Source organism: Orcinus orca, chromosome 10 (genome assembly GCF_937001465.1).
Source record: "Orcinus orca chromosome 10, mOrcOrc1.1, whole genome shotgun sequence".
In the NCBI taxonomy this organism is placed as follows: Eukaryota; Metazoa; Chordata; class Mammalia; order Artiodactyla; family Delphinidae; genus Orcinus; species Orcinus orca.
This window is the reverse complement of record NC_064568.1, coordinates 68736233-68760813: the sequence shown is the minus strand read 5'-3', so window position 1 is coordinate 68760813 and position 24581 is coordinate 68736233. Positions and strand designations below refer to the sequence as shown.

General features: G+C 43.0%; 2 protein-coding genes across 2 annotated transcripts in view; both read left to right on the top strand.

The window, feature by feature from the left end:
• Nucleotides 1-991: 991 nt before the first annotated feature.
• On the top strand, nt 992-22709 carry PPIL1 (peptidylprolyl isomerase like 1). The gene is made up of 4 exons (XM_004267661.4): nt 992-1280; nt 3792-3946; nt 20675-20743; nt 21285-22709. The coding sequence occupies exons 1-4, from the start codon at nt 1225-1227 to the stop codon at nt 21503-21505; spliced, it is 501 nt and encodes a 166-aa protein (XP_004267709.1). The 5' UTR covers nt 992-1224; the 3' UTR covers nt 21506-22709.
• The window catches only part of CPNE5 (copine 5), a 106753-nt gene continuing 103684 nt past the window's right edge, over nt 21513-24581 (top strand). Inside the window, exon 1 of the mRNA XM_033424123.2 lies at nt 21513-21646. The gene's annotated coding sequence lies outside the window, so the exon portion shown is untranslated. The remainder of the gene's footprint in view (nt 21647-24581) is intronic.

Here is a 24581-nt window from a genome sequence, read left to right as displayed (position 1 = left end):
TTATTCTTCACAGTGGTTGGTTATACTATTAAGAGTTTTCCTAGTGATAGGGAATGGGTTAAAAGTGGTTACCTCACATTAATTTTGGGGAAGTTTAGGTTTCGTTTATGATTTTCAGAGGCATTAACAAGAAGGGGCCCAAGTTAAGTTTTGCTTGTTTTACAGAATAAGCTAAATTAAGTTTTACTTGTATGACTAATCTGATTTGTCTGCTCAGGGAATTTCCAAGTCTGGGCTCCATTTGTGTTTGATTTTTAACAATGTGAAAGTACACAATAGTCCTTAGTTGGATGCCAGGCACAAAGTAAGCATTCATTTAGCCATCATTATTAAGTGGTGTGCAAAGCATTTACTATATGTTTATTTACCCCATTTCTTTTTTGTCCTCCCTCCAAACCTCGTCTCATTGCCCCTACTTTGCTTCTCTTTGATCCTGAGCAAACTCTAACAACCTTGGGGCATCATATATCCCGGCCACAGTCACTCTAAGCCTTGCTCTAGCCCTGATCTATTTGATCTTCATTCTCCTGTCTCTCCCTTTCCTTATCTCTCATTTTCTTCCCTGTCCTTCCCTCTCCCCTCTCTCCAGACTCTGCCTTTGGAGTCTAGAAGCTCTGATTTGCTGTATGGCTACGGACAAATAAGTCATTTAATTGCTGAGTCTCAGTTTTCACATCTGAAAAATGGGAATAACAACCTCTACTTTATATGATTGTTTTGCGCAGTAGATTATAATGTTCAAGTGCTCTGTAAATATACAGCGCCTTACAAGCGTTAGTTACTGGCGTCTCTCATCTCTATTCCCTTCCACTCTTCCTCTCCTTAGACTGTGGGACTTAGTGAATTCTTCCAAATGAAAGGTTAGGATTTAACGCCAATAGAAGTGCAGATTTGCTGGTTGGTCACGCCTTCCACGCCTAAAAGAACCAATCAGACCGTCCGGAGAGTGGCGCGGCCTCTCTCCACTTGGAGGCCACCTTTTATAGAGCTTGCACTTTTCTCCGTCCTTGCGGACAGCTTGCTTTCGCCTTGCACCCCAGATTCTCATCCTTGGAGGTGGGGGTCCCTCCCCTTCCTCGTCTCAAGCTCCCAAATTTTGGCATCGCTCGAGGTGAATGGCGGGAACCGGAAGTGTGTGCAGCGGCGGCGGGTACCCGGCGAATCGGGTCCCAGGCGAATCGCCGGAAGTAACAATTGCTACGGGAGGTTTCCGCCAGCTTAGCTATGGCGGCGATCCCTCCAGACTCCTGGCAGCCGCCCAACGTATACTTGGAGACCAGGTGAGGGTCTGGCCTCTGGCCCTGGGCTGGCGGAGGCGACGCGGAGCCCAGGCTTAGCCGCGGGGCTGGGTTCCCGGCGCGCTCCTTCGGGAGGCCGACCTCCTCGTGGAGCCGCGGTCGTGGGGGCGGCCTGAGGGCTGAGTGGGGACCGCCGCTGCCCGCGTCCGAGCTCCGCACGGACTCGCGGTGAGACTTTAGCGACAGAGGCCCGATTGCCTTCCTCTCACCCCTCCGTTCATTCATCCTTTCATTCAACTAACGTGTATTGAATCTACAGGCCGGGGACGTAGGATCTGAGGGTCAGAGGTGGATAAAACACAGCCTTGCCTTTAGAAGCTTACAGTATAGTGAAGGAGACAGATTTGTAAATATTAAGGTTGTAAGTAGCACAGTTGTATAAACAGATTTTTAGGAGAACACAGGAAGAAGCACATTTATTCTCTCCTATCAAAGAGTGATAATATTGAGCACAAACAGCTAGTGCCGCGCCCCTGATGTGTAGCATCACATTTAGTTTAATCCTCTTAGCAACTCAGATCATGTAGGTACAATTCCAGCTTCTCTCCAGTTTTAGCAGGAGAAATGTCAAAATTTGCAGAGTAAATGGCTTGATTAGACCCATGTAGCTAGTAAGTAGGGGAACCTCATTTGGAGCCTGGTCTGTCTGCCTCACGTGCTAGGTTCTTTAGCCCCATTCATTCCATTGCCTCCTTGGAAAAAGTTAAAAGTGATCTTTCCAAAGTAGAACAAATAACCTTAAGTAACTTCTTACTACTACAACAGTATAAAATTGAAATTCTGTAGTATGACCTTCATCCTGGCCTTTGCCTACCTCTCTCCCTACATCTGCTGTTCTCACATCAGCAGCCAAGGTCCAGCCATCATCTTTCCATCTTTCTATTCTTGGCCATGCTGCTTTTCCATCAGAGCACAGTTCTCTCAGTTGCTGCTCTTGCCCCTTGGCCATTTTCCCCACCTTCTTAATGAGAAAATTCTACTTTTTCTGGCCTCAAGTTGAAAGTATGTTATTTCTGAATTCACCTGTTAGTTTTTTTAATTACAACATAAATCAAAATTTAAATCCAAGCAGTTGTAGAAGTGTATAGAATAAGAAGTGAAAGCAACTCCTCTCTGTAAAAATACCATTAATAGTTTGTTGGATGACCATCCAGATCTTTTTCTCTGTACACATAGGCATCTCTATTATGTTCTATTTTTAAACAATAATAAGATTGTATGAACATATTATATATATATATTTTTTCTGTAATTTGCTTTTCTTTCGCACACTAGTACATGCAGCCTTCCGTAGTATGGATATTTCATAATTTAGTCATTCCCTCTTTGAAGACTTAAATTGCTTCTCATATTTTTTTTTGTTAGGACAAATACTGGTATAAACATCCTTGCACATATTGTATTCTTAAGCATTTTTGTAAGTTTCTCCATAGAATAGAAACTTAGAAGTTGAAATTGCTGTCAAAAGGTATGCACATTTCAAACTTGTATAGGTATTTTCTGATTGCCATTCCAAAAAGTTATTCCCTGTATTTTACAAATATCCACCAGAATGTTGCTCCGTGAGAGGAAAAGCACTTAGAACTGTATCTTGCACAGAGTAGTTGTTAATCCGTGTTGAATGTTAGGAGTGTGAAGGATGAATTGCCAGTAGAAAGGCTTTTAGAAAGCTATGTTCTAGCACATAGTACATTTATTAATAGAGTGCTTACACTGTGCTTGGCACTGGGTATTCAGGCTATACAGAGTTGACTCAGTTCACACATTCTTGGAGCTTAAAGTCTAGGTGAGTGATGACATGGAGGGGAAGGCACCTGTCCTAAGTCTTACTTCTTCCTTTTCCTTAGCACTACTTCTAGGGGAAAAGCACTTATCACATTGGGCAGGTATAAAGCTTTGAAGTAATCAGATTTTGCCTTTGTTGTACCCTTCCTAAATACACACAAACTGTACCTTTTTTTTTTCCCATTAATTTTTTTAATGAATAGGTAGTAATTTACATAGCTCTAAACTACAAAAGCTTAAAAAAGATATTCACTGAAAACCTTCCTGTCTCCCATTTACCCACTTTCCACCCCCACCCAGAAACTTATATATGTATAAATAAATTTGAATTCCCAATTTTTTAATGTCCAACTTAAAAAAAATTACAAATGAAGTGTAAGATTTTTTTCCCCTAATTCAGGGGTTGGTTATATTGGTTTCCAATGATCAGTGATTTCTTGTATACAAGGTGTTAGAATTTTTAGTTGTCCATGGTTATTTTGCTTAAAAGAAGTACCAGAAGCCCCTGCATGTTTTACTCAAAGGAGGTATCTGTGTTTATGTTATTTGCATTGTGTTGTTTTCCTTTGCTGAGCATGAAATCTGATATTTATCATAATTTCATGATTTATAAGCTTGAAAAGGAAGAGTCATGGAGCAGTCCCATAACGTTTCTGTCTGCTGTGACCTTGTTCTTGACTGGAGCTCTACTGTCCTCTCCCCCTGCAGCATGGGGATCATCGTGCTGGAGCTGTACTGGAAGCACGCTCCAAAGACTTGTAAGAACTTTGCTGAATTGGCTCGTCGAGGTTACTACAATGGCACCAAATTCCACAGAATCATCAAAGACTTCATGATCCAGGGAGGTGACCCAACAGGGACAGGTACAGTTAAGTCAACGTTAGTTTCTGAAGCCTCATGCTGTTATAACTGAGTAGAAGGTAGCCAGGGCTCTCTTCCACATACCAGGGACTGGGTTAGTTGATTCTGGTGACTACTTCTGCCCTTGCTAGCACACCCCCTTCCCCAAACACACACAAGTGGAATTGACCAGAAACCAATCTTGACTCCCGGACTTTATAGAGTTTCTCATAACTTCCGTGTATTGCTTACTAAGAGCAAATAATGTTTGCCTGAATTATAGTAATGCATAGAGTAGTCTGGATAATCAGGAGGAAAGAAGGACATTTTCAGTGTTTTGAGGAAAAGAGAATAGTGGTTTCTTAGATTGATTCATTCATTTAACAAATACTGAGCACCTGCCTTGTGTCATATATTTTTCTGAGCTCTGGGATATGGCTGTGCCTAGAGAAAAAAAACAAAAAACTTCCTGCTCTCAATAAAGCAGGAAAAGGATGTGGGGATGGGATTTTAGTAGAAAGGTCAGGGAAGTCCTGTCTGAAAGATGTGGTTGGAACAGAGATCTGAAGGAAGTGAAGGAATGAACCTTGTGACTGAGAGAAGAACATTCCCATGGAGGGAAGAGTAGACCCAGAGGCTGTGAGTCAGGAGCCTAGATAGGAGATCATGTAGGACCTTGTAGGGCATAGTAGAGACTTTGGGTTTTATTCTGAATAAGATGGGAGCCATTAGAAGGTTTTGAGCAAAGGAGTGACATGATCTGACTTATTCTTTAAAAAGATCACTCTGGGAATTCCCTGGCAGTCCAGTGGTTAGGGGTCTGTGCTTCCACTGCAGGGGGCACGGGTTCGATCGCTGGTCGTCAGGGAACTAAGATCCCACATGCTGTGTGGCACAGCCAAAAAAAAAAAAAGGTCACTCTGACTGCTGTTTGGAGAATAGATGATGTGGGGCAAGAGTGAGAGCTGGGAACCAGTTAGAAAGCTGCTGTAGTCATCCAGTCTAGATATATGTGGTTGGACTAGCCTAATAGTATAGACGGTGGTGAGAAGTGACTGGATTCAGGTTATGTTTTGATAGAAATGGAGCCAGTGCTGAGGTTGGAAGCTGGGAAGGACAGGCGTGTGAGAAAGAGATGGTCAAGGATGACTTCAAGGGTTTTAACTGGAGTTTAGTGAAACGTGAAGGTGGAGAGAGGAGCATGTTTGGAGGGGGAACATCAAAAATTTGGTTTTGGTTCTGGACACACTATGTTTGAAATGCTTGTCAGATCTTCTGGTGGAAATGTTGATTAATGGGATATGAGTGTGGAGTTCATGGAAAGGTTGGGGATGGAGGTATGAATTTGGGAGTTATCATTGTTGAGTTGGGATTTATTAGTGAAATTGGTAGATGCCAACATTTATAATTTTCAAGGGCCCTTGCTTCCCAGTCTGCATTTTCTCTCTGGCTAATTCCTATTCCTGCTCTTTTGCCTTTAAATAAGCTTGGTTCTCTCTGTGGCAGTTTTTTCTCAGTCTTTTTCTTCCTTGTCATTCTCAGTTGTCCTTTATCCTTTATGATGAAGAGGCATTCTATTTTTTCAATATATATGGACGCATTTCAAAATATAGAATATAGAGGAAAGTAGAAAAAAGAATGGAAAAATCACTCATAAGAGGGAATTTCCTTGTGGTCCAGTGGTTAGGACTCTCTGGTTGGGGAGCTAAGATCCCGCAAGCCACGTGGCGTGGCCAAAAAAGAAAAGAAAAGGAAAAAAAAATCACTCATAATTTTAGCTCCTAAAGATTCCTAACCACCATTAGCTATTCCCCCAATGTCCCACCTCTCAGAAATGATGAACATTAACTTTTGGCGGCCATTATTCTAGACATCTTTCATTTCAGATACCTAGTTAAAAGGATGGATAACTAGCTAGATGGAAATAATTTCAAGAGAATAGGCTATGTCATGCATGCTATTGTTTTTAAAACAAAAAGTATTTAATTTTGTATATACTTAACAGAAAAATTGACTTCCTACTGTGAAAGATGAGACAGTTAGTACTTAAATTTCTACCCATTCGTATTGTTTAGGGAAAACTTAGTTTTACTTGCTTCCTATGTTGGGAAGAACTCAGTTCTTCCCTCCTGGGTTTTTCCTTTACTTTTATATGGTCGCACAGAACACTTCACTGACACTTCTGGTCACCAAGTGTATGGAATTTTTTTCCCCACAACAAGCAGTTCCCTGTGACACCAGCTGTGTTTGATTAATTTGCTAGAGCAGGTCAGAGAACTCAGGGAAACCTAAGTGCTTACTTACATTTCCCAGTTTATTCAAGGATATTGTAAGGGATACAGATGAACAGAGGTGCTTCAGGTGAGGTCTGGGAAGGTGCTGAGAATGGGAAATTCTGTCCCCATGGAGTTGGGGTACATCACCCTCCCAGGGTGGATGTGTTCGTCTGCTTTGAAACTCTATAAACCCTGTACTATTGGGATTTTATGGAGGCTTCCTCATGTAGGCATGATCAATTATTAGCTCCATTTCTAGCCTTTCTCCCCTCCTTCCCTCTCTGGAGAAGGGGGTGGGGCAGGCACTGAAAATTCCAAGCTTCTAATCATGACTTGGTCTTTCTGGTGACCAGCCCCCATCCAGGATCCACCCAGAGTCACCTCATTAGAACAAAAGATGGTCCTAGTGCTCTAATCACTTAGGAATTTATAAGGGTTTCAGGAGCCCTGTGTCAGGGATAGGGTCAAAGACCAAATATTAGAACAAGAGATGCTCCTGGTGTTCTTACCACTTAGGAATTTACAAAGGTTTTAGAGGCTCTGTATATATAGATACATCTTTTTTTCTGTTATCTCACACCTGTCCTCCCTCCCTTGCTCCCACTTTTTTGTTGTTAGTTTTATTTTACTTATCAGAGTTTACAGCATTTTCCATTCTGCACCTGTGAGTCCCTCAGTTACAGTGTGGGTTCTACATTTCAGAGGGTTCAGTGCTCACCACTAGACTTTTCTATTCACGAGTGGTAAAAGGCAGAATTTATTGTTGAGTGGTTTTTATTGCAAGGGCTGGAAGGTGTTATATTTTCAAACTCAATCATGTTTGAGAATTTCTGCCAGTTACGCTTATAGTTGAAAAAGATCATGGGGCTTCCCTGGTGGCGCAGTGGTTGAGAGTCCGCCTGCCGATGCAGGGGACACGGGTTCGTGCCCTGGTCCGGGAAGATCCCACATGCCGCGGAGCGGCTGGGCCCGTGAGCCATGGCCGCTGAGCCTGTGCGTCCGGAGCCTGTGCTCCGCGGCGGGAGAGGCCACAACAGTGAGAGGCAGCGTACCGCAAAAAAAAAAAAAAAAAAAAAAAAAAAAAAGGATCATGACTTATTTACTGTACTTGGGCCAGACTAATTCTCTCAGATCTTTTTAGACAATTCTGCTCCATTGCCTTCTGGTTTTGAACATGGCTTTGGAGAATACTGAGGCCAGATTTACTCCTTCCTTCAGTTCAGGGAAATTTTTTTATTTGTATTTCTGAATATTTTCTCTGTTACACTTACTGGATTTTCTGTTTCAGGAAACTAGTTATTCTTTATTTCATTGCCTTTGCCTTCCATATCTGTCACATTTCTCCTGAGTAAGTTAGATGATGTTTTTCTATTTTTTCCTGCATCCACTGAAATAATCTCAGACCTTTACTCTGTGCCTTATTCAGTTTTGAGGCCTGTCTATTCTGTTCTTTACTGCTCTAATTTATTTATTAGAGCTGTCTTGGTGTCATTTGGCTCTCAGTCTGTTTTCTCAGCTCTGCAATCTTTTCACCTTATTCTGTTGATTTGTTATCTTGTCTTAGAGCTCTTGTTTTCTTGGATTCTTATTTTTGTTGAAGCATCTGTAGCTGAGACAACCATGGAGAAGCCCTTCTTGGATTATATTTTCTCCCTTCTTTTTTTTTTTTTTTTCTTTTCCGGTACGCAGGCCTCTCACTGTTGTGGCCTCTCCCGTTGCGGAGCACAGGCTCTGGACGCGCAGGCTCAGCGGCCATGGCTCACGGGCCCAGCCGCTCTGCAGCATGTGGGATCTTCCCGGACCAGGGCGCATGAACCCGTGTCCCCTGCATCGGCAGGCGGACTCTCAACCACTGCGCCACCAGGGAAGCCCATATTTTCTCCCTTCTTTCTCTCCTTCCATTTGTTGTGTATGTTTGCATAGTCTCCGTGCCATTTCTTGTTGTCAAATCCACGCTTAACGTCGGAACCTGCATTGACCTTATCTTTTATTTGCTTGGGTACAGTGTAAGTGGATTCTCTTTGTCACTCTCCCTACCTTTGTGGGACCAGTCATCTTCCCCATCCCAAATGCTAGGTTGCTTTCTTTCCATTTTATTCTAGCCTGCTGAGGGTGTGGGAGAGAACACCAGCTCAGCCCACAGTGAGCCCCTGTGGGAGGGCTGACTTCTGTTCTATCTTCCCAGACTCCATGCCGGTGGTGTCCCTCTACCCCCACCCCAGGCCCTGGGTAGCCCCTGAGTACAGCTGTAGCAGAGGAAAAAGAGGCCTCATACCTTTTTTTCGTTTTCAGCTGGGTTTCTATAACAGAAGACATATTAGCGAGAGAAAAGCATACAAATTTATTTAATATAAGTTCTGCATGACATTTCCTTTATAGGAAAATGAAGACCTGAAGAAGGAGTTACCTTGAGCGTTTTTAGGCTAGGTTTGATAGAGTGGAAAGTTGTGGGAAAATGTGAGCGGACAAAAGGGGTATGAGTATAAGCTCAGTGTAGTAAACTAGGGGAGACTTAGCAAGGCTTGTTCATTCAGATTCCTCTTGGGTGTCCCTCTTTCATGAAAGTAGGGATGTTCCTTTCCTCCAAGTATATGGAGGGGACCTCTCATTTGAGAGTCTTATGACCCATTTCAGAGGAATGTCAGAAAGTCCTTCCTGCACCTGCTGTTTCTCACATTCCTTCAACTTGAAATACTCATTATGCCAGGGTGCCTTATTTTGGAGTAGCATGTCCTGATCCCTGTCATGGCCCTGTGTTCCTCCACCTGACTAAGGTGGTCGTTGCTATTATCCTGACCTGCCACTCCTGAGCGCCTGTGGTGTGTGGGCTTCTGTCTTCAAGGGCTTCTTAACTTCTTCAGGGTTGTTCACCCACTCCCCTTGTTGGCTTCTCAAAATTGGAGGGTATTTGTAAGAATTCTCTGGGTGACACTCCTCCTTTCCTGATTACTACTTTTCAGAAGTGCAGGCAGAAGGATCTCTTATTTCTTTCCCTGACTGACTCTTTTCAGAATCATTGGAATAAGTTTGTCTCCTTTTTCTTATTTGGTTGTTGCTGATGAATTTTTGGCTTTGAAAGAAAGTGAATTTTTTGTGTTTGCTTCATCAGTTATTGGGGAAGGCTGAGTCTAATTCTGCTTCAGTCCACTTTCTTTATCTGAAAATGTCCTGTCAACACTTTGTTGTACTTCTTTCCTGTCTTCTTCTTCTTTCTTGTTGTTATGAGATAAAATTTTAGTTCATAACACCAGTGAACTGAGAGTTCTTGATTAGTGTACAAGAATTGGAAGTGACTCAGATGTGAGTGCTCTTGTCAGAGCTTCCCTGTATTTCTGTAATTAGTTTGCAATCCTTCATAATGTCACATTTCCATGAGGTAATTTTAATGAAATTGAATCACTCAAAAGATTTCCAGATAATTGTGTCCAGCCTCAAGTATAGTGAGTGGTTGAGCTAAGCCTGTTGGCAGGCTTATGGTGGAAGGCAAACAGGAGTTAGGCCCTCCTGGGTCACTAGTATGGACTGCTGGCTGACTAGGTAACGTAATTTTTGCTTAACATCTCAGATGACCAGCATGTGGCATTCTGGGCTCTTCAGCAGGTCGATGTAGCTTTTCTATCCCCGATGTATCCTTTCTGTCCCTCAGTCCGGCTCCTCTGGAACTATACTTTCCATGTCTTTCTTCCTTTTTTTTTTTTTAATTAATTAATTAATTTTTGGCTGCATTGTGTCTTCGTTGCTGCGTGCAGGCTTTTCTAGTTGTGGTGAGCAGGGGCTACTCTTCATTGTGGTATGTGGGTTTCTCATTGTGGTGGCTTCTCTTGTTGTGGAGCACGGGCTCTAGGCGCGAGGGCTTCAGTAGTTGTGGCACATTGGCTCAGTAGTTGTGGCTCGTGGGCTCTAGAGCACGGGCTCAGTAGTTGTGGCACACGGGCTTAGTTGCTCCGTGGCATGTGGGATCTTCCCAGACCAGGGATCGAACCCGTGTCCCCTGCATTAGCAGGAGGATTCTTAACCACTGTGCCACCAGGGAAGTCCTCCAGGGTCTTTCTGATACACCTTTGCCGGATGTTTTCTCAATTCAGATGTCTTTGACCTCCTGCTTCATTTTAAACCATTTTTCTTCTTTTAAATTTCCTTTATTGTAATAACTCTATGCTGGATCTTCTCTTAGCCCTCTGAATGTCTTTTCTCTGTTTTCTACTAACTTCTTCTCTTTATCCTCTTCCTATAAGACATGGCATCCTATCAAGCTCTTCCTTTCACGTTTCCAGCTCTGCACTTAGCCTCACAGTGCTCACCAGCTGCCGTGATTACAGTGATTAATTACGTGCTGATTATGCTGTGTGTCACCCTCATTCTGATTTCATCTCACCTCTTAGTAGCTCCAGGAACACCTGAAATTTAACGTGTTGAACAGCAAGCTCTTGTTAATTTTATTCATTTGATGAATATTTGCTAAGAATCTGTGGGGTATCCTGTACTATTCTAAGGCCTGTGAGGAGTATTTAAGCATTAGAAGCCAAGGCATTTTTCTCTTTGTTGCAGAGAACCCTGCCCTGCCAAGAAGACAGTGTATTCATTATAAGAGACAACTAGAAAGTAATAATATGATAAATATGCAAATGCATTGTGGTATGCTATGGATTATGTATAGAACATTTGTTGGAATAATTCATAATGAGAGAAAAAGTACAGTGGAATGGGGTTAGAATGGGATGGAGTAATATTTTGAGGTGGGCCTTGAAGGAAGTGTAGAATTTTAACTTTTGACAGGACAGGGAAGGGCATTTTATTGATAGATTTAGGAAGAAGAGTGAATACAGAATGGAGGCACAAGTGACACACCTGTAGGGTGTGAAGGAGAACCCACCACCCCAGGTGTCACGTCTCATGCTGGACTGGCTCTGTGACGTGACCCAGCCACCTCTCCACGCCCAGGACAGATGCATAAAATGTGATTTCTAAGACCCCCGAACTGCATGCTTAGGGGAGAGTAAGGGAGGAGCAGTTTGGGGCAGAGTGCACAGAGTAGTAGGAGACAGCATGGGGGTTAAGATTGGGCCAGTTCGTGGAGACTCCCAGACGGGAGTTCAGATTTGAATTAGCATCATTCGGGGACCATATGGGACTCTTGATAAGAAAAATGTGTGAGGTCATTTAATCCAGCCGTGATATACGGCAAGGTAGTGTAGTGTGGGGGTGAACAGAGGGTTGTGGAGCCCGCTGGGCTTGGGGTTGAATCTTGGCTTCACACGAACACTTACTAAGTGTTATGTTAGACAACTTATGTGACCTTGCTGAGCCTTCTTATATATAAATGGGGAGTGTGGTTATATGTACCTCATGAGGGTTGTTGTGAGTAGTAAACGAGCAGATGTTTATAAAATTGTTAGCACAGGTTCAACACAAAATAGGAGCTCAAAAAAGTATGGGTGTTTATTATTTATTTTGGTTGTTAATTCATTTAACAAATGTCTGTTGGACTCCAGGCATTATTCTAAGAGCTGGGGATAAAATAATGAATAAGAAAGCCCTTATGGAACTCTCATTCTGGTGGGAGAGGCAGTGAACAAATAAGTATGTAGTACACTGTCAGGTTGTACATGACAAATGATATGGAAAAGGGGTTAGAGCAGGGATTCTCAGCCTTGGCAGTACTGACATTTTAAGCTGGATAATTCTTTGTTGTGGGGGCCGTCCTGTGTATTGTAGAATGTTCAGCTGCATCCCTGACCTCCACTCCCTAGATGCCAGTACAAGTCCTCGGTGTGACAGCCAAAAATGTCTCCACGCATTGTTCAGTGTCCCCAGGGGGCAGAGTCACCCCTGGTTGAGAACCACTGGGATAGTGAGGGAGGTGCTACTGTGGATAGTGTGATTAGGGAAGACTTCTCTGATAAGAAGGAATTTGAGCAGAGCTCTGGATAAAATAAAGTAATGAACCATGAGAATGTCAGGGACAAGGACAATCCAGAGGGAACGGCAGTCAGAGGTCTTAGAACCAGAATGTGCTCTGCAAGAAACAGCACAGAGGCCACTGTGGCTGGAGCAGGTGAGTGAGGGGGAGAGTGGCAGGAGGTATCAGAGAACCAGATCATGAAAAGTCTTGTAAGTTGTGATGAAGACTTTGGACTTTGTCTGAAGTGTGATGAAATGTCACTGGAGGATTTTGAGCAGAGGGCTGCCATGATGAGACTTGTTTTAAAAGGATCCCCTGACTTCCACATACAGAATAGACTGGTGTGGAAAGCAGGAGGCAAGGCCGGAAGCAGGGAGATGAATTAGAAACTTTCATTGTTGTCAAAGCTAAAGCTTATAGTTTGCACTATGGTGATAGGGGTTCTGTTGGTTCTGGTCCTCTGGGAAGCACATGCCAAGACAGAGTGAGAAATCCAAGAGATTTAATGGGGTAACACTTGTGAAAGGTAAAGGGGGGAGGGAGCAAGTGTTGGAAGGAGAAGTCTTCACATAACAGTGCAGGTCTAACGTCTGTGAAAGGAGAGAGGGAAGTGGAGAAGGAGCCAGTAGAGGAAAATGAAGAGCTGCCAGTAAGGTGGGATTTCAAGAAAGGTGACATCAACTGTCTGATGCTGCTGTTGGATCAGGCAGGGTGAGGCCTGAGGATTGACCAGTGGATTTAATGACAACGTGGTGGTTCTGATGACCTTGACAAGAGCAGTTTCAGGGAAGTGGTGAGGGCAAACATCTGAATGGAGAGCGTTCAAGAGGCTGGAGAAGAAGTGGGATGGGTTTCTTCTGGAAATTGATGAAGAGAAATGGGGAGATACTTGGAAGACAGTGTTGTTGTCGTTTTTCCAAAATGTGAAATAGTAATACCATGTTTTTATGCTGATAGGAGTGATCTCTCAGAAAGAAAAACTGATACAGGAGAAGGGAAAATTGTAGCTGTAAAGTTCCTTAAAGGTGAATGGGATTGATTAGTATGTGGTGGTGGGATAGTCATTCGAACAATTTATTTATACAGTGTATTAATAATGGATGAAGCAAGGTAAATGGGTAGAGATGTAGGAAGGAAAGTGGATTTGGTGATGAGAACATGTGAAAGCTCTCTTCCTTTTTCTCAGTGAAATAAGAAGCAAAGTTATCCACAAAGAGCAAGGAGCAGAGGGGGAATGGTGGAGGTTTGAAGACAGAGGAACTGGCGTAAGCTTGGGCAGACTGCCTCCCAAGGTGGACTGTTGGTCACAACCTGCAGTCGTCTCTCAAAGAAAATGCTCAGATTATCTGAGTTAAAGGAGGCTCATCATCACTGATACTACTGTGTTTGCTTCATGTTATATACTACATGGTTTCCATGCATTGTCTTATTTAATTCTTTTAACAGTCCTATGAGACATAAGTGCTACTACTGTTCCTATTTTTTGGACAAGGAAACTGGGGCTTAGAGAGGGTAAGTATATTGCTTAAGGTTACACAGCTAGTAAGTGGTGGAGTGGGAACCGAAATCCAGATCTCTCTGACCCCAAAGGCAAGTGAGGAAGAGAGGACTCTATCTTAAGAGCTAAAGCTTCTTGGAGAACTGTAGTATTGTTTGCTTTGTTAGATCTGGTATCTGGCATTTGCCCTGGTAATCCAATAGTAGCTCCACTAGTCAGTTCACCCTTTCTGCTGTTACTAACAAAGTGATTGTATCAATTTGGGATGCTTCTGGCTGCAAGTAACAGAAAACTCAACCACAGAGGCTTAAACAAAGAGAGCTTTTGTTTTTCTCACATAACAAAATGTCAGGAGGTAAGCGGTTGCAGGCACTGGTTCATCTGCCCAGCAGAGTTGTCAGGCTTGCTGTGTCCTTCCACTGCAGCATTCTCAGTGTGTTGGCCTTTGGTCTTAAACTTGTCTTATGGTTGCCAGGTGGCTGCTGCTGCTCCTGACATCACCTCTGCTTTCAAAGAAGGAAGATGAGGAAAGAGCTATGGGTGAAAGACAGGAGTGTGTTGTCCTTTTTTAATCAGGAAAGCTATAGCTTTCCTAGAAGCTCTACTCAGTGGCTTCTGTTTATGTCAGTAAGTCAGAACTGGGTCATCTGGCTACCCCTAGCTGCAAACGGGACTGGTCAGTACCTGCCTTTTTTGTCTCTGAGGTTGAGGTAGGCCATGGAGAAGGGGTTGGAAATGCTCAGAGGATATCTGCGGTATCTGTTAGAGGCTCTCTTGCTGGAAGAGAGGCTTTGATTGGTTTGGTTAGTTGCCTTCTTGTGTCGAATGCCCCAGGTAGAGCTTTCACGTGGGCCTCCTAATGGCTAACTGGCTGACCTGTGGCTGCTTTAGGGCTGGATATTAATCCGTGATTCCATCAGCTGTGGCATGGGAGTGGTAGGCACAGGTAGCACCAAGTATGGTAATCTTTGTGTAAGAGACCACTCTCCATGTCTTAGATGCCACTCTAGTTCATCTTGAGAGGTTTCTACAGTCAGTGAGCAGGAGAAGGAGGAAGCACATCAGAGCAGTCTTGGGGATAAGACAGGTTTTTTGTTTTTGTTTTTTAAAGAAACAGAAAGCACAGATCATAAAGAAAAAGATTAAGGAATTTCAACTGCAAAAAATTCTTTGCATGAGAAGATCCCATTAAAAGAGTGAAAAAAGTAGGAAGATGGTGGAAGAGTAAGACGCGGAGATCACCTTCCTCCAAACATTCAGAGAAGAGCTAACACCTATCCTTCTCAAACTCTTCCAAAATATAGCAGAGGGAGGAACACTCCCAAACTCATTCTACGAGGCCACCATCACCTTGATACCAAAACCAGACAAAGATGTCACAAAGAGAGAAAACTACAGGCCAATATCACTGATGAACATAGATGCAAAAATCCTCAACAAAATACTAGCAAACAGAATCCAACAGCACCTTAAAAGGATCATACACCATGATCAAGTGGGGTTTATTCCAGGAATGCAAGGATTCTTCAATATATGCAAAACAATCAATGTGATAAACCATATTAACAAATTGAAGGAGAAAAACCACATGATCATCTCAATAGATGCAGAGAAAGCTTTGAACAAAATTTAACACATATTTATGATAAAAACCCTGCAGAAAGTAGGCATAGAGGTGAACTTTCCTCAACATAATAAAGGCCATATATGACAAACACACAGCCAACATCATCCTCAATGGTGAAAAACTGAAAGCATTTCCGCTAAGATCAGGAACAAGATAAGTTTGCCCACTCTCACCACTCTTATTCAACATAGTTTTGGAAGTTTTAGCCACAGCAATCACAGAAGAAAAGGAAATAAAAGGAATCCAAATCAGAAAAGAAGAAGTAAAGCTGTCACTGTTTGCAGATGACATGATACTATACATAAAGAATCCTAAAGATGCTACCAGAAAACTACTAGAGCTAATCAATGAATTTGGTAAAGTAGCAGGAAACAAAATTAATGCACAGAAATCTCTGGCATTCCTATACACTAATGAAAAATCTGAAAGTGAAATCAAGAAAACATTCCCATTTACCATTGCAACAAAAAGAATAAAATATCTAGGAATAAACCTACCTAAGGAGACAAAAGACCTGTATGCAGAAAATTATAAGACACTGATGAAAGAAATTAAAGATGATACAAATAGATGGAGAGGTATACCATGTTCTTGGATTGGAAGAATCAACATTGTGAAAATGACTCTACTACCCAAAGCAATCTACAGATTCAGTGCAATCCCTATCAAACTACTACTGGCATTTTTCACAGAACTAGAACAAAAAATTGCACAATTTATATGGAAACACCAAAGACCCCGAATAGCCAAAGCAACCTTGAGAACGAAAAACGGAGCTGGAGGAATCAGGCTCCCTGACTTCAGACTATACTACAAAGCTACAGTAATCAAGACAGTATGGTACTGGCACCAAAACAGAAAGATAGATCAATGGAACAGGATAGAAAGCCCAGAGATAAACCCACGCACATATGGTCACCTTTTCTTTGATAAAGGAGGCAGGAATGTACAGTGGAGAAAGGACAGCCTCTTCAATAAGTGGTGCTGGGAAAACTGGACAGGTACATGTAAAAGTATGAGATTAGAACACTCCCTAACACCATACACAAAAATAAGCTCAAAATGGATTAAAGACCTAAATGTAAGGCCAGAAACTATCAAACTCTTAGAGGAAAACATAGGCAGAACACTCTATGACATAAATCACAGCAAGATCCTTTTTGACCCACCTCCTAGAGAAATGGAAATAAAAACAAAAATAAACAAATGGGACCTAATGAAACTTCAAAGCTTTGGCACAGCAAAGGAAACCATAAACAAGACCAAAAGACAACCCTCAGAATGGGAGATAATATTTGCAAATGAAGCAACTGATAAAGGATTAATCTCCAAAATTTATAAGCAGTTCATGCAGCTCAATAACAAAAAAACAAACAACCCAATCCAAAAATGGGCAGAAGACCTAAATAGACATTTCTCCAAAGAAGATATACAGACTGCCAACAAACACATGAAAGAATGCTCAACATCACTAATCATTAGAGAAATGCAAATCAAAACTACAATGAGATATCATCTCACACCAGTCAGAATGGCCATCATCAAAAAATCTAGAAACAATAAATGCTGAAGAGCGTGTGGAGAAAAGGGAATCCTCTTGCACTGTTGGTGGGAATGTAAATTGATACAGCCACAGTGGAGAACAGTATGGAGGTTCCTTAAAAAACTACAAATAGAACTACCATATGACCCAGCAATCCCACTACTGGGCATATACCCAGAGAAAACCATAATTCAAAAAGAGTCATGTACTAAAACGTTCATTGCAGCTCTATTTACAATAGCCCGGAGATGGAAACAACCTAAGTGTCCATCATTGGATGAATGGATAAAGAAGATGTGGCACATATATACAATGGAATATTACTCAGCCATAAAAAGAAACGAAATTGAGCTATTTGTAATGAGGTGGATAGACCTAGAGTCTGTCATACAGAGTGAAGTAAGTCAGAAAGAGAAAGACAAATACTGTATGCTAACACATATATATGGAATTTAAGGAAAAAAAATGTCATGAAGAACCTAGGGGTAAGACAGGAATAAAGACACAGACCTACTAGAGAATGGGCTTGAGGATATGGGGAGAGGGAAGGGTAAGCTGTGACAAAGCGAGAGAGAGGCATGGACATATATACACTACCAAACGTAAGGTAGATAGCTAGTGGGAAGCACAGGGAGATCAGCTCGGTGCTTTGTGACCGCCTGGAGGGGTGGGATAGGGAGGGTGGGAGGGAGGGAGACGCAAGAGGGAAGAGATATGGGAACATATGTATATGTATAACTGATTCACTTTGTTATAAAGCAGAAAAAAAAAGTGAAAAAAGTAAACTGGAAAAAAGTATTTGCAAAAGCATTAACTCACAAAGGATTAGTATCTAGAATAATCCTGCTAATAAAAATATATAAATTTTAAAATGTGAAACCACTCGGTAGAAATGTAGCTGTTGACAGGAGGGAAGCTAAATAGCCAGTAAACAGGAAATTACGCACAGCTTCAGGGAAACGCAGTTTAAAACACACAAGAGATCTGACACCTTTCAGACCGACAAACATTAGAAAAAGCCTGGCAAAAGGACCTCGAGCAGTAAGGGTAAGAGTGAGAGCACTGTGGGTGGGGCGCACATTGGGGCCACTTCTGGCAAGATAGTTGGGGAAATCTAGTAATGGTGAAATGCTGATACACTGTGAGCCTGCATATCCCCCATGAGGTATAGTCCCTGAGAGCTCCTGCACTTGTGTTTGGGAGACAGTATAAGAATGGTATTGCAGCATGGTTTATGATACCAAAAACAATGGAAAGATCCTAACTATCCATCACCGTGAGAAAAGATGGTGTTGTAATCATTTAGTGGAACGAATACTACAGAGAGCTGCATGGAACAAAATGGATGAATATCACCTACAGTGGTGACCCAAAAAAAGCTAACTGAAGAAGAATATATAGAGTATAATACCATTTATATAAACCTAAAAACATGCAAATAACAGTACATTTGTTTAGGGATACATACAATATGTAGTAGAAAAGAAAATGCACGGAAATGACAAACTCCTGGTCAGAAAGGGTAGTGGTGACCCGAGAGGAAGATGAGATCCTTCACAGCAGTTGTTAGCTCTTAGGGGAGTGGTGGAGTTGGGGTAGGGAAACAGGGTGTGTGTGCCTGGGGTCTTCGACTGGATTGGCCACACTTTATTTCTTGAGGGGAGGCTGCACAGTTGTTTGTCGTATTATTCTTTGTATCTTTTTATGTCTGAAATATTAAATACATTGAATAAATGTTTAAAGGAGGGGGCAGAAGAGTGGAAGGACTTTGAGGGCACAGAGTTTGGAAAACAGGCCTGTGCCTGTCTCCCTTGTATCTGTACTAGAGGAGGCACACAGCACGTTTTTACCACAGAGCTTCCTAAGTTTTGGCTTTATATGTGATCATTGACATCTGTTGCCTGCTGTGCACCGGAGAACTCTTTAATCACTCCCTGTCCATTTCTCCACTATTCCGCATGCCCAAAGGAATGTTTTGATTGGAATTATTTGTCTTTCTGACAATTTGCTGCAAACCCTACTGAGTTGAATTAGGTTATGAAAAGATAACATATTATGATTAAATGGTGCCTTCGAGGCCCAAACTACTTGCAGTTGGTCAAACTATGCCTAGTGAGTGAAGTGGGGCTTCCATGCCCTTTCCTCTCATCTCCTTCCGATTGCTTAAGCCCCCAGGCTTTATCTGTGGCTCTTGACTGGCCTATCCTGTTTGTGGTGCCATTCATATGTTCGGTTTCAGTTCCTTGAGAGTGGGGCCCTGAGGTTCTGGCAGTCCTTGGCTTGCAGAGATCACACTTCCAAGGCTCAGCCTGCAGACAGACAGTGCACTGCTGAGTTTCATCCTCGTCATGCTCATTCAAGCCCTGGAGGTAGGGCTTGACCTTAGTTTGTCCCCATAGCCCTCTTTCTCCTCTCTCATCTTCAGCCCTAGCACTTCTACTAACCAACCCCCCACCCCAAGCTCAAGCAGGAACCTTGACTCTATAGTCAGAGGGAACATACTGGTTATATAATTGCTGTTTGGAGGTATACTGGCATGTTGGAATTTTTGGAATGAATTTTTACATAGTTTGGTAGTTCAGTAATTTTCCAGAAGCATGGGTAGCCTGGGCCAGGTGGGAGGTTTCCCCCACTCTGTTAACATTCACCCCCATTCCTCTTTGCATGAGAACAGCGTTTTCTTCCTGAACCGGGGGCTGTGACAGGCTCCCTGTGGTGGAGCATCCTAAAAGACACAGCAAAGGATTTTTTACCATGGAAACACCTTAGCAGGGCCCAGGGGCCTCTGGGGGTGGACATGGTGCTTTAACATGCTACTTTCACAGCAGGCTGTAAGAGGAAGTGAGCTCCTTGCCTCTGGCCTGTTTCCTGTCTGCCAGGCAAGCAGAGTAAGCTGATAAATCTGTTCACTTTGTTTCAGGCTGTTTTGTCTTGACTGGTCAACTTGGAGAAACCAAAGTAGTTCAACAAGACATATGGTTGACTAAATAATTAAGAGAGCTATCTCCTATTAGGACATTTTTTCCTATGGAAAAATCTTATTTAACGTATCATTTTTCTCTAACAACAAAACCTGGGTGACCAGAACAGCAAGGGTATGGACTCTTGTGGATATATAAATAACCTGTGATGTTCTAGCAAATCATTCCCAATGCCATGTTTCTTCATATTCTCCTTACAGCATACTGCTTCTCCTCCCAATGAATTCTCCCTACTGTAATATTATTCTTTTCTGCCACATTGCCACCCAGCACTGTCCTTGTTTCTCCTTAAGCTAGTTATCTTTGACTTAAATGAATTTTATTTTCCTTCATCTAGGTTAAGGATGACAAATAGGTTTCAATTCTTATGCCACATCTGATCCATTAAAAATGGCTGCCTGGATTTCTGGGTTGGTGAGGATTCAGAGGCCAGTCTAAGCTCAGCAGGGAAGAGTGCTGATTGATTAGCAGTGTCTGTGATGGGCATAGGGTTAGGACTTGGAGCACTCCTGTCTAAAGTACCCATAAAAATGTAAAAAATCAGGAAACCTCTTAACACATCAAACCATGAATGGTGGTTATTTGTAGATGGTTAGATTACAGGGGACTTTAATGTTCCTTTGATAATGATCTATGTTTTCTACATTTTGACAGTGAAAATGTATTACTTTCATAAGCAGGAAAAAAGCACTCAGTGTTATTTTGAAAAGAAACGTCTTACCTAAATGAAACCAGTGATTTGAATGTGCTGTGCCAATGCTTGATTCTGCTGCTGGGCTGTGTAGTTGCAGTGTACTTAGCACAGTGCTAGGCGTGCTCACTGATTTTCCTCGTCTGTACTCCAAAAGTCATTTAACCCTGGACCGTAGTTCTTGGTGTGAGGTGGAATGTGGGCTGATTGGTTTCCTGTCTTCTAACTGGCAGGTCGAGGTGGTGCATCTATCTATGGCAAGCAGTTTGAAGATGAACTTCATCCAGACTTGAAATTCACAGGTAGGTATATGACCTGTCTGGACTGGGTAGGAAGAGGGAGTGGATTTTAAAAGCTCACTCTTTTGGCTGTGATTCAAGGTGAATGCCTGACACCGTGGCCTGGTGCCGTGTAGCTGCCCAGCTGCAGAGCCACAAAGAGCTCTGGTGGATTAGAGCAAGCGGCCTCAAGAGTCCTGAGCGATTCAGAGTGCCGATCTGAGTGATCTTGATTCTAACTACTTGTTGAATGTTGCTGTTACAAGCTTCCTCAAAGAAGCAGTTGACCTTCTTGAATTTTTGAGGGGAATTGAGAACATGGTCCAGAGTTTAGCAGGGATCATCATGGATAGAGGCTAGGGAGTAGGTGAAGACAAGGAAGATGAGGCCATCGGGTAGTGCAGTTGTTAGCCCTTGTGCAAGGGCAGAGAGCCTGCCCTGAGGGGAAGGTTGTCTGGTCGGGTGGTTGGTCTGGCTTCTTTTTATCCCTAGGCTGGTGTTGCAGATCCAGGCTGGAGCTATGGGGGTTATTCATACTCTTTCCTCTCTTCCTTTTTCCCGCCAGGGGCTGGAATTCTCGCAATGGCCAATGCCGGGCCAGACACCAACGGCAGCCAGTTCTTTGTGACCCTGGCTCCCACCCAGTGGCTTGACGGCAAGCACACCATTTTTGGCCGTGTGTGCCAGGGTATAGGAATGGTGAATCGAGTAGGAATGGTGGAAACAAACTCCCAGGACCGTCCTGTGGACGATGTGAAGATCATTAAGGCATACCCTTCTGGGTAGACTTGCTGCACTCTTGGGCACACCCAGGTCTTCTGAGATGGCTCCAGTGAACCAGTTTCCAGATGACCTAGAATGACACGTAACTCTAAACTGCATTTTGGTCTTGCAAATCTGAGGCGCTGAGGAGGCCTGGGGCCTTGGGTGAGTTAGAGATGGAAGTGTATTTTAATAGGATGCTTCTTTTCTCTTCCCCAGTGCCTGTGTTGACAGAGCATTTGCAGAAATGCCCATGCGTGATTGTTCACAGGTTACTGCTCACTGCAAATGACCCATACTGCTCCTTCTTGTGTGTATCTGCTCTATACACTTGGAACGAAATGAAGCCAACTCTGTCATTTCACAGTGCCTAACCAGCCTCTTCTTGCAGAAATTTATATTCTGGGCTACACTGCAGTCTTTGGTGGCTGACAGCTGTAGAATTCAGAACCAAGTAGTGTCTATCAGCCTTCTTAACTGTGTGCACCCCCTATTTCAGTCCTTTGCCTTTGTTCTTCCAGGGATTGTATGCATCCTATATATATTTTCCCTCTCAAAACCAGAACATCAACACTGCTGTTTCCGACACTTAGACATCCCACGCAAAGCCACATTGAATTTTTGCCAAGTGAAAAATGCATCCAACAATCAAGTTTCTAAGAATGTGTCAAGTGGGGAATGATAATGTGTAATAATTGAGAAATTAATTTATTAAAAAGAAGCAGAAGCGTTGACCATTTTTTCCCCAGGAAGGAGTAGAAATCTATAGTGAACATACGGAAAGACTATGAATTCTTCTTAAAAAGCAGTATCCTCATAAAGGAGAAGCACCACTTAAGTTTTTTTTTTTTTTTTTTGCGGTACGCGGGCCTCTCACTGTTGTGGCCTCTCCCATTGCGGAGCACAGGCTCCAGACGCGCAGGCTCAGCGGCCGTGGCTCATGGGCATAGCTGCTCCGCGGCATGTGGGATCTTCCTGGACTGGGGCACGAACCCGTGTCCCTTGCATCGGCAGGCGGACGCTCAACCACTGCGCCACCAGGGAAGCCCACCACTTAAGTTTTTTAACCTAAGACTTTAGAGAAACTAGATAAGAGATTTTATATATATATTTTTTAATCTTTCTGATTTTTTTAGGGAGGGGGCGGTGAGAGAAAGGAAGTTAATACCTATGGAATACATAGAACTTCCAAAATAAAATGCCATTGATGGTTGAAATCACTGCTGTAGTTTGATTTTAAATATTATAAGAGGTTCTAACAGCCATTTGGACCTCTGAACCCTTTCAAGTAGTATTGCAGGACTGATATTCAAGTTTTCATATCATTTTAGGTTTTTGCATCTCTAGTAGACTTCTCCCATCCAATAGTAGGTTTGACTTTAAAAAAGCAACACCAAAGAAAGAAGTGATGTTGATTAGCATTTCTGAGTGAGGGGGAATCCCCTGTAGATTAACCAAGTGGATGTGCTGAGAGACCTGAACCATTCCCTGAACTTGGAAGAGATACACCTGCATGTCATCACAAGCCCAGAGGCAAAATGTGTTGTGGTGTTTGTTTTCTTTTTTTTTTGCGGTACACGGGCCTCTCACTGTTGTGGCCTCTCCCATTGCGGAGCACAGGCTCCGGACGCGCAGGCTCAGAGGCCATGGCTCACGGGCCCAGCCGCTCCGCGACATGTGGGATCTTCCCGGACCGGGGCACGAACCCGTGTCCCCTGCATCGGCAGGCAGACTCTCAACCACTGCGCCACCAGGGAAAGCCCCATTGTGTTTGTTTTCTTAAATGGGTAGTTTGTTGATTGAAAAGGGGATTATAGCTTAACTGTTCATCCTTATCACTCTACATATTTTGGAAATGGTGATTTACTTTATGGAATGGCCAAACAAGGTTCTGTTCCCCAAGCCTTCCCCATGTTCAGCCTCTTTCTCCATCTTTCTGTCTCTTTTCTCTGAAAAACAAAAAAGCAAAACCCATCAACAAACTATATAAATGACTTTGTAACCTCCCAGAGATGGTTTTGGGGTATAGAGTACTATTCTGGGAAAATAGAAATACGTTTCTTTCAGCCTGGACTGGGTGGACATAATTGGACCCACCTCTAGGAGCAAGGAATAAGACACTCAACCACTGACCTTCCAGAATTACAATCCTGAAAATCCCTGCTTTCACCCAGGTCATTGAGAGAGGTGGAAACGTATTATCGCTACTTTGAGAAGTAAAGAAGGTTGTGATTACACTGGGAAGAGCTACACAGGCACAGCTGCTTGTTTCTGGATAAAATACCAAATGTATGCCGAGGTGATCACACATGCAACATATGCCAGTTTTCATAAAGGATGTGACCTCAAAGAGTAAAACTTGAACTGTTTCAGTTTCCAGTGATTCTGCCAGTTAGCCAGAGATATAGAAATTCCTGACTCTCTGTAAAGGGAGCTTGTGTAAAAGGAATCCTGGTTGATCCCTTTGTCATACGAGTGTCTACACCCTCTCTGGAAAAGTACAGTTACGACAAGTCTTGTGGAAGTGGGGTGTGTTAGGGCACAGATAGCTCATTTCAGTCACAGCTCAAATAGATCAAGGTGAAGGTAGGTTACACAGAGAATGCAGGATGAGTTTGTAACTTAGATGGAGATTAATGAAGATAGGTTGTGGGACTGTGAGAGCTAATCAAGGGACAGGAGATATATAGCTTTGGTGGGAAGGGTAGGAGATTCCAGACTTTTTAGAGAAGGCTTGAAGTTGGGAGTAGATAAGCCAACGAAAGAAGCCTTCAAACAACTGCCCATGGGATGGGTTAGAAGTTTGGTACCCAGACTGGAAAGTGCGTGGCCCCCAAGGGTCTTAGCCCAGGGCTTCTCACTCTTTGCCACACTCAAGAATCACTGGGGAGCCTGCTAGAAAGCAGATCCAGGTTCAGCATCCGGCTAGAGATTCTGGGTTTCTAACCAGCTCCCAGGAGATGGTGACTGCTGGTCCAGATACTACACTTTGAGTGGTGAGAGCCTAAAGGTCATGTTTGTCAACATGAAATTGGGGCGGGGAGTGGTTCCTAGAGCATGGAGCAATCAGGACAATAACCTTTTCTTCTGCCTCCTAGAC

What these genes read in the sequence shown, in the direction of transcription:
- PPIL1 (XM_004267661.4), top strand. Translation starts at nt 1,225, where the DNA reads ATGGCGGCGATCCCTCCAGACTCCTGGCAGCCGCCCAACGTATACTTG. An exon ending in AACGTATACTTGGAGACCAG is followed by an intron (nt 1,281 to 3,791) that starts GTGAGGGTCTGG and finishes CTCCCCCTGCAG; the next exon opens with CATGGGGATCATCGTGCTGG. An exon ending in AGGTGACCCAACAGGGACAG is followed by an intron (nt 3,947 to 20,674) that starts GTACAGTTAAGT and finishes TCTAACTGGCAG; the next exon opens with GTCGAGGTGGTGCATCTATC.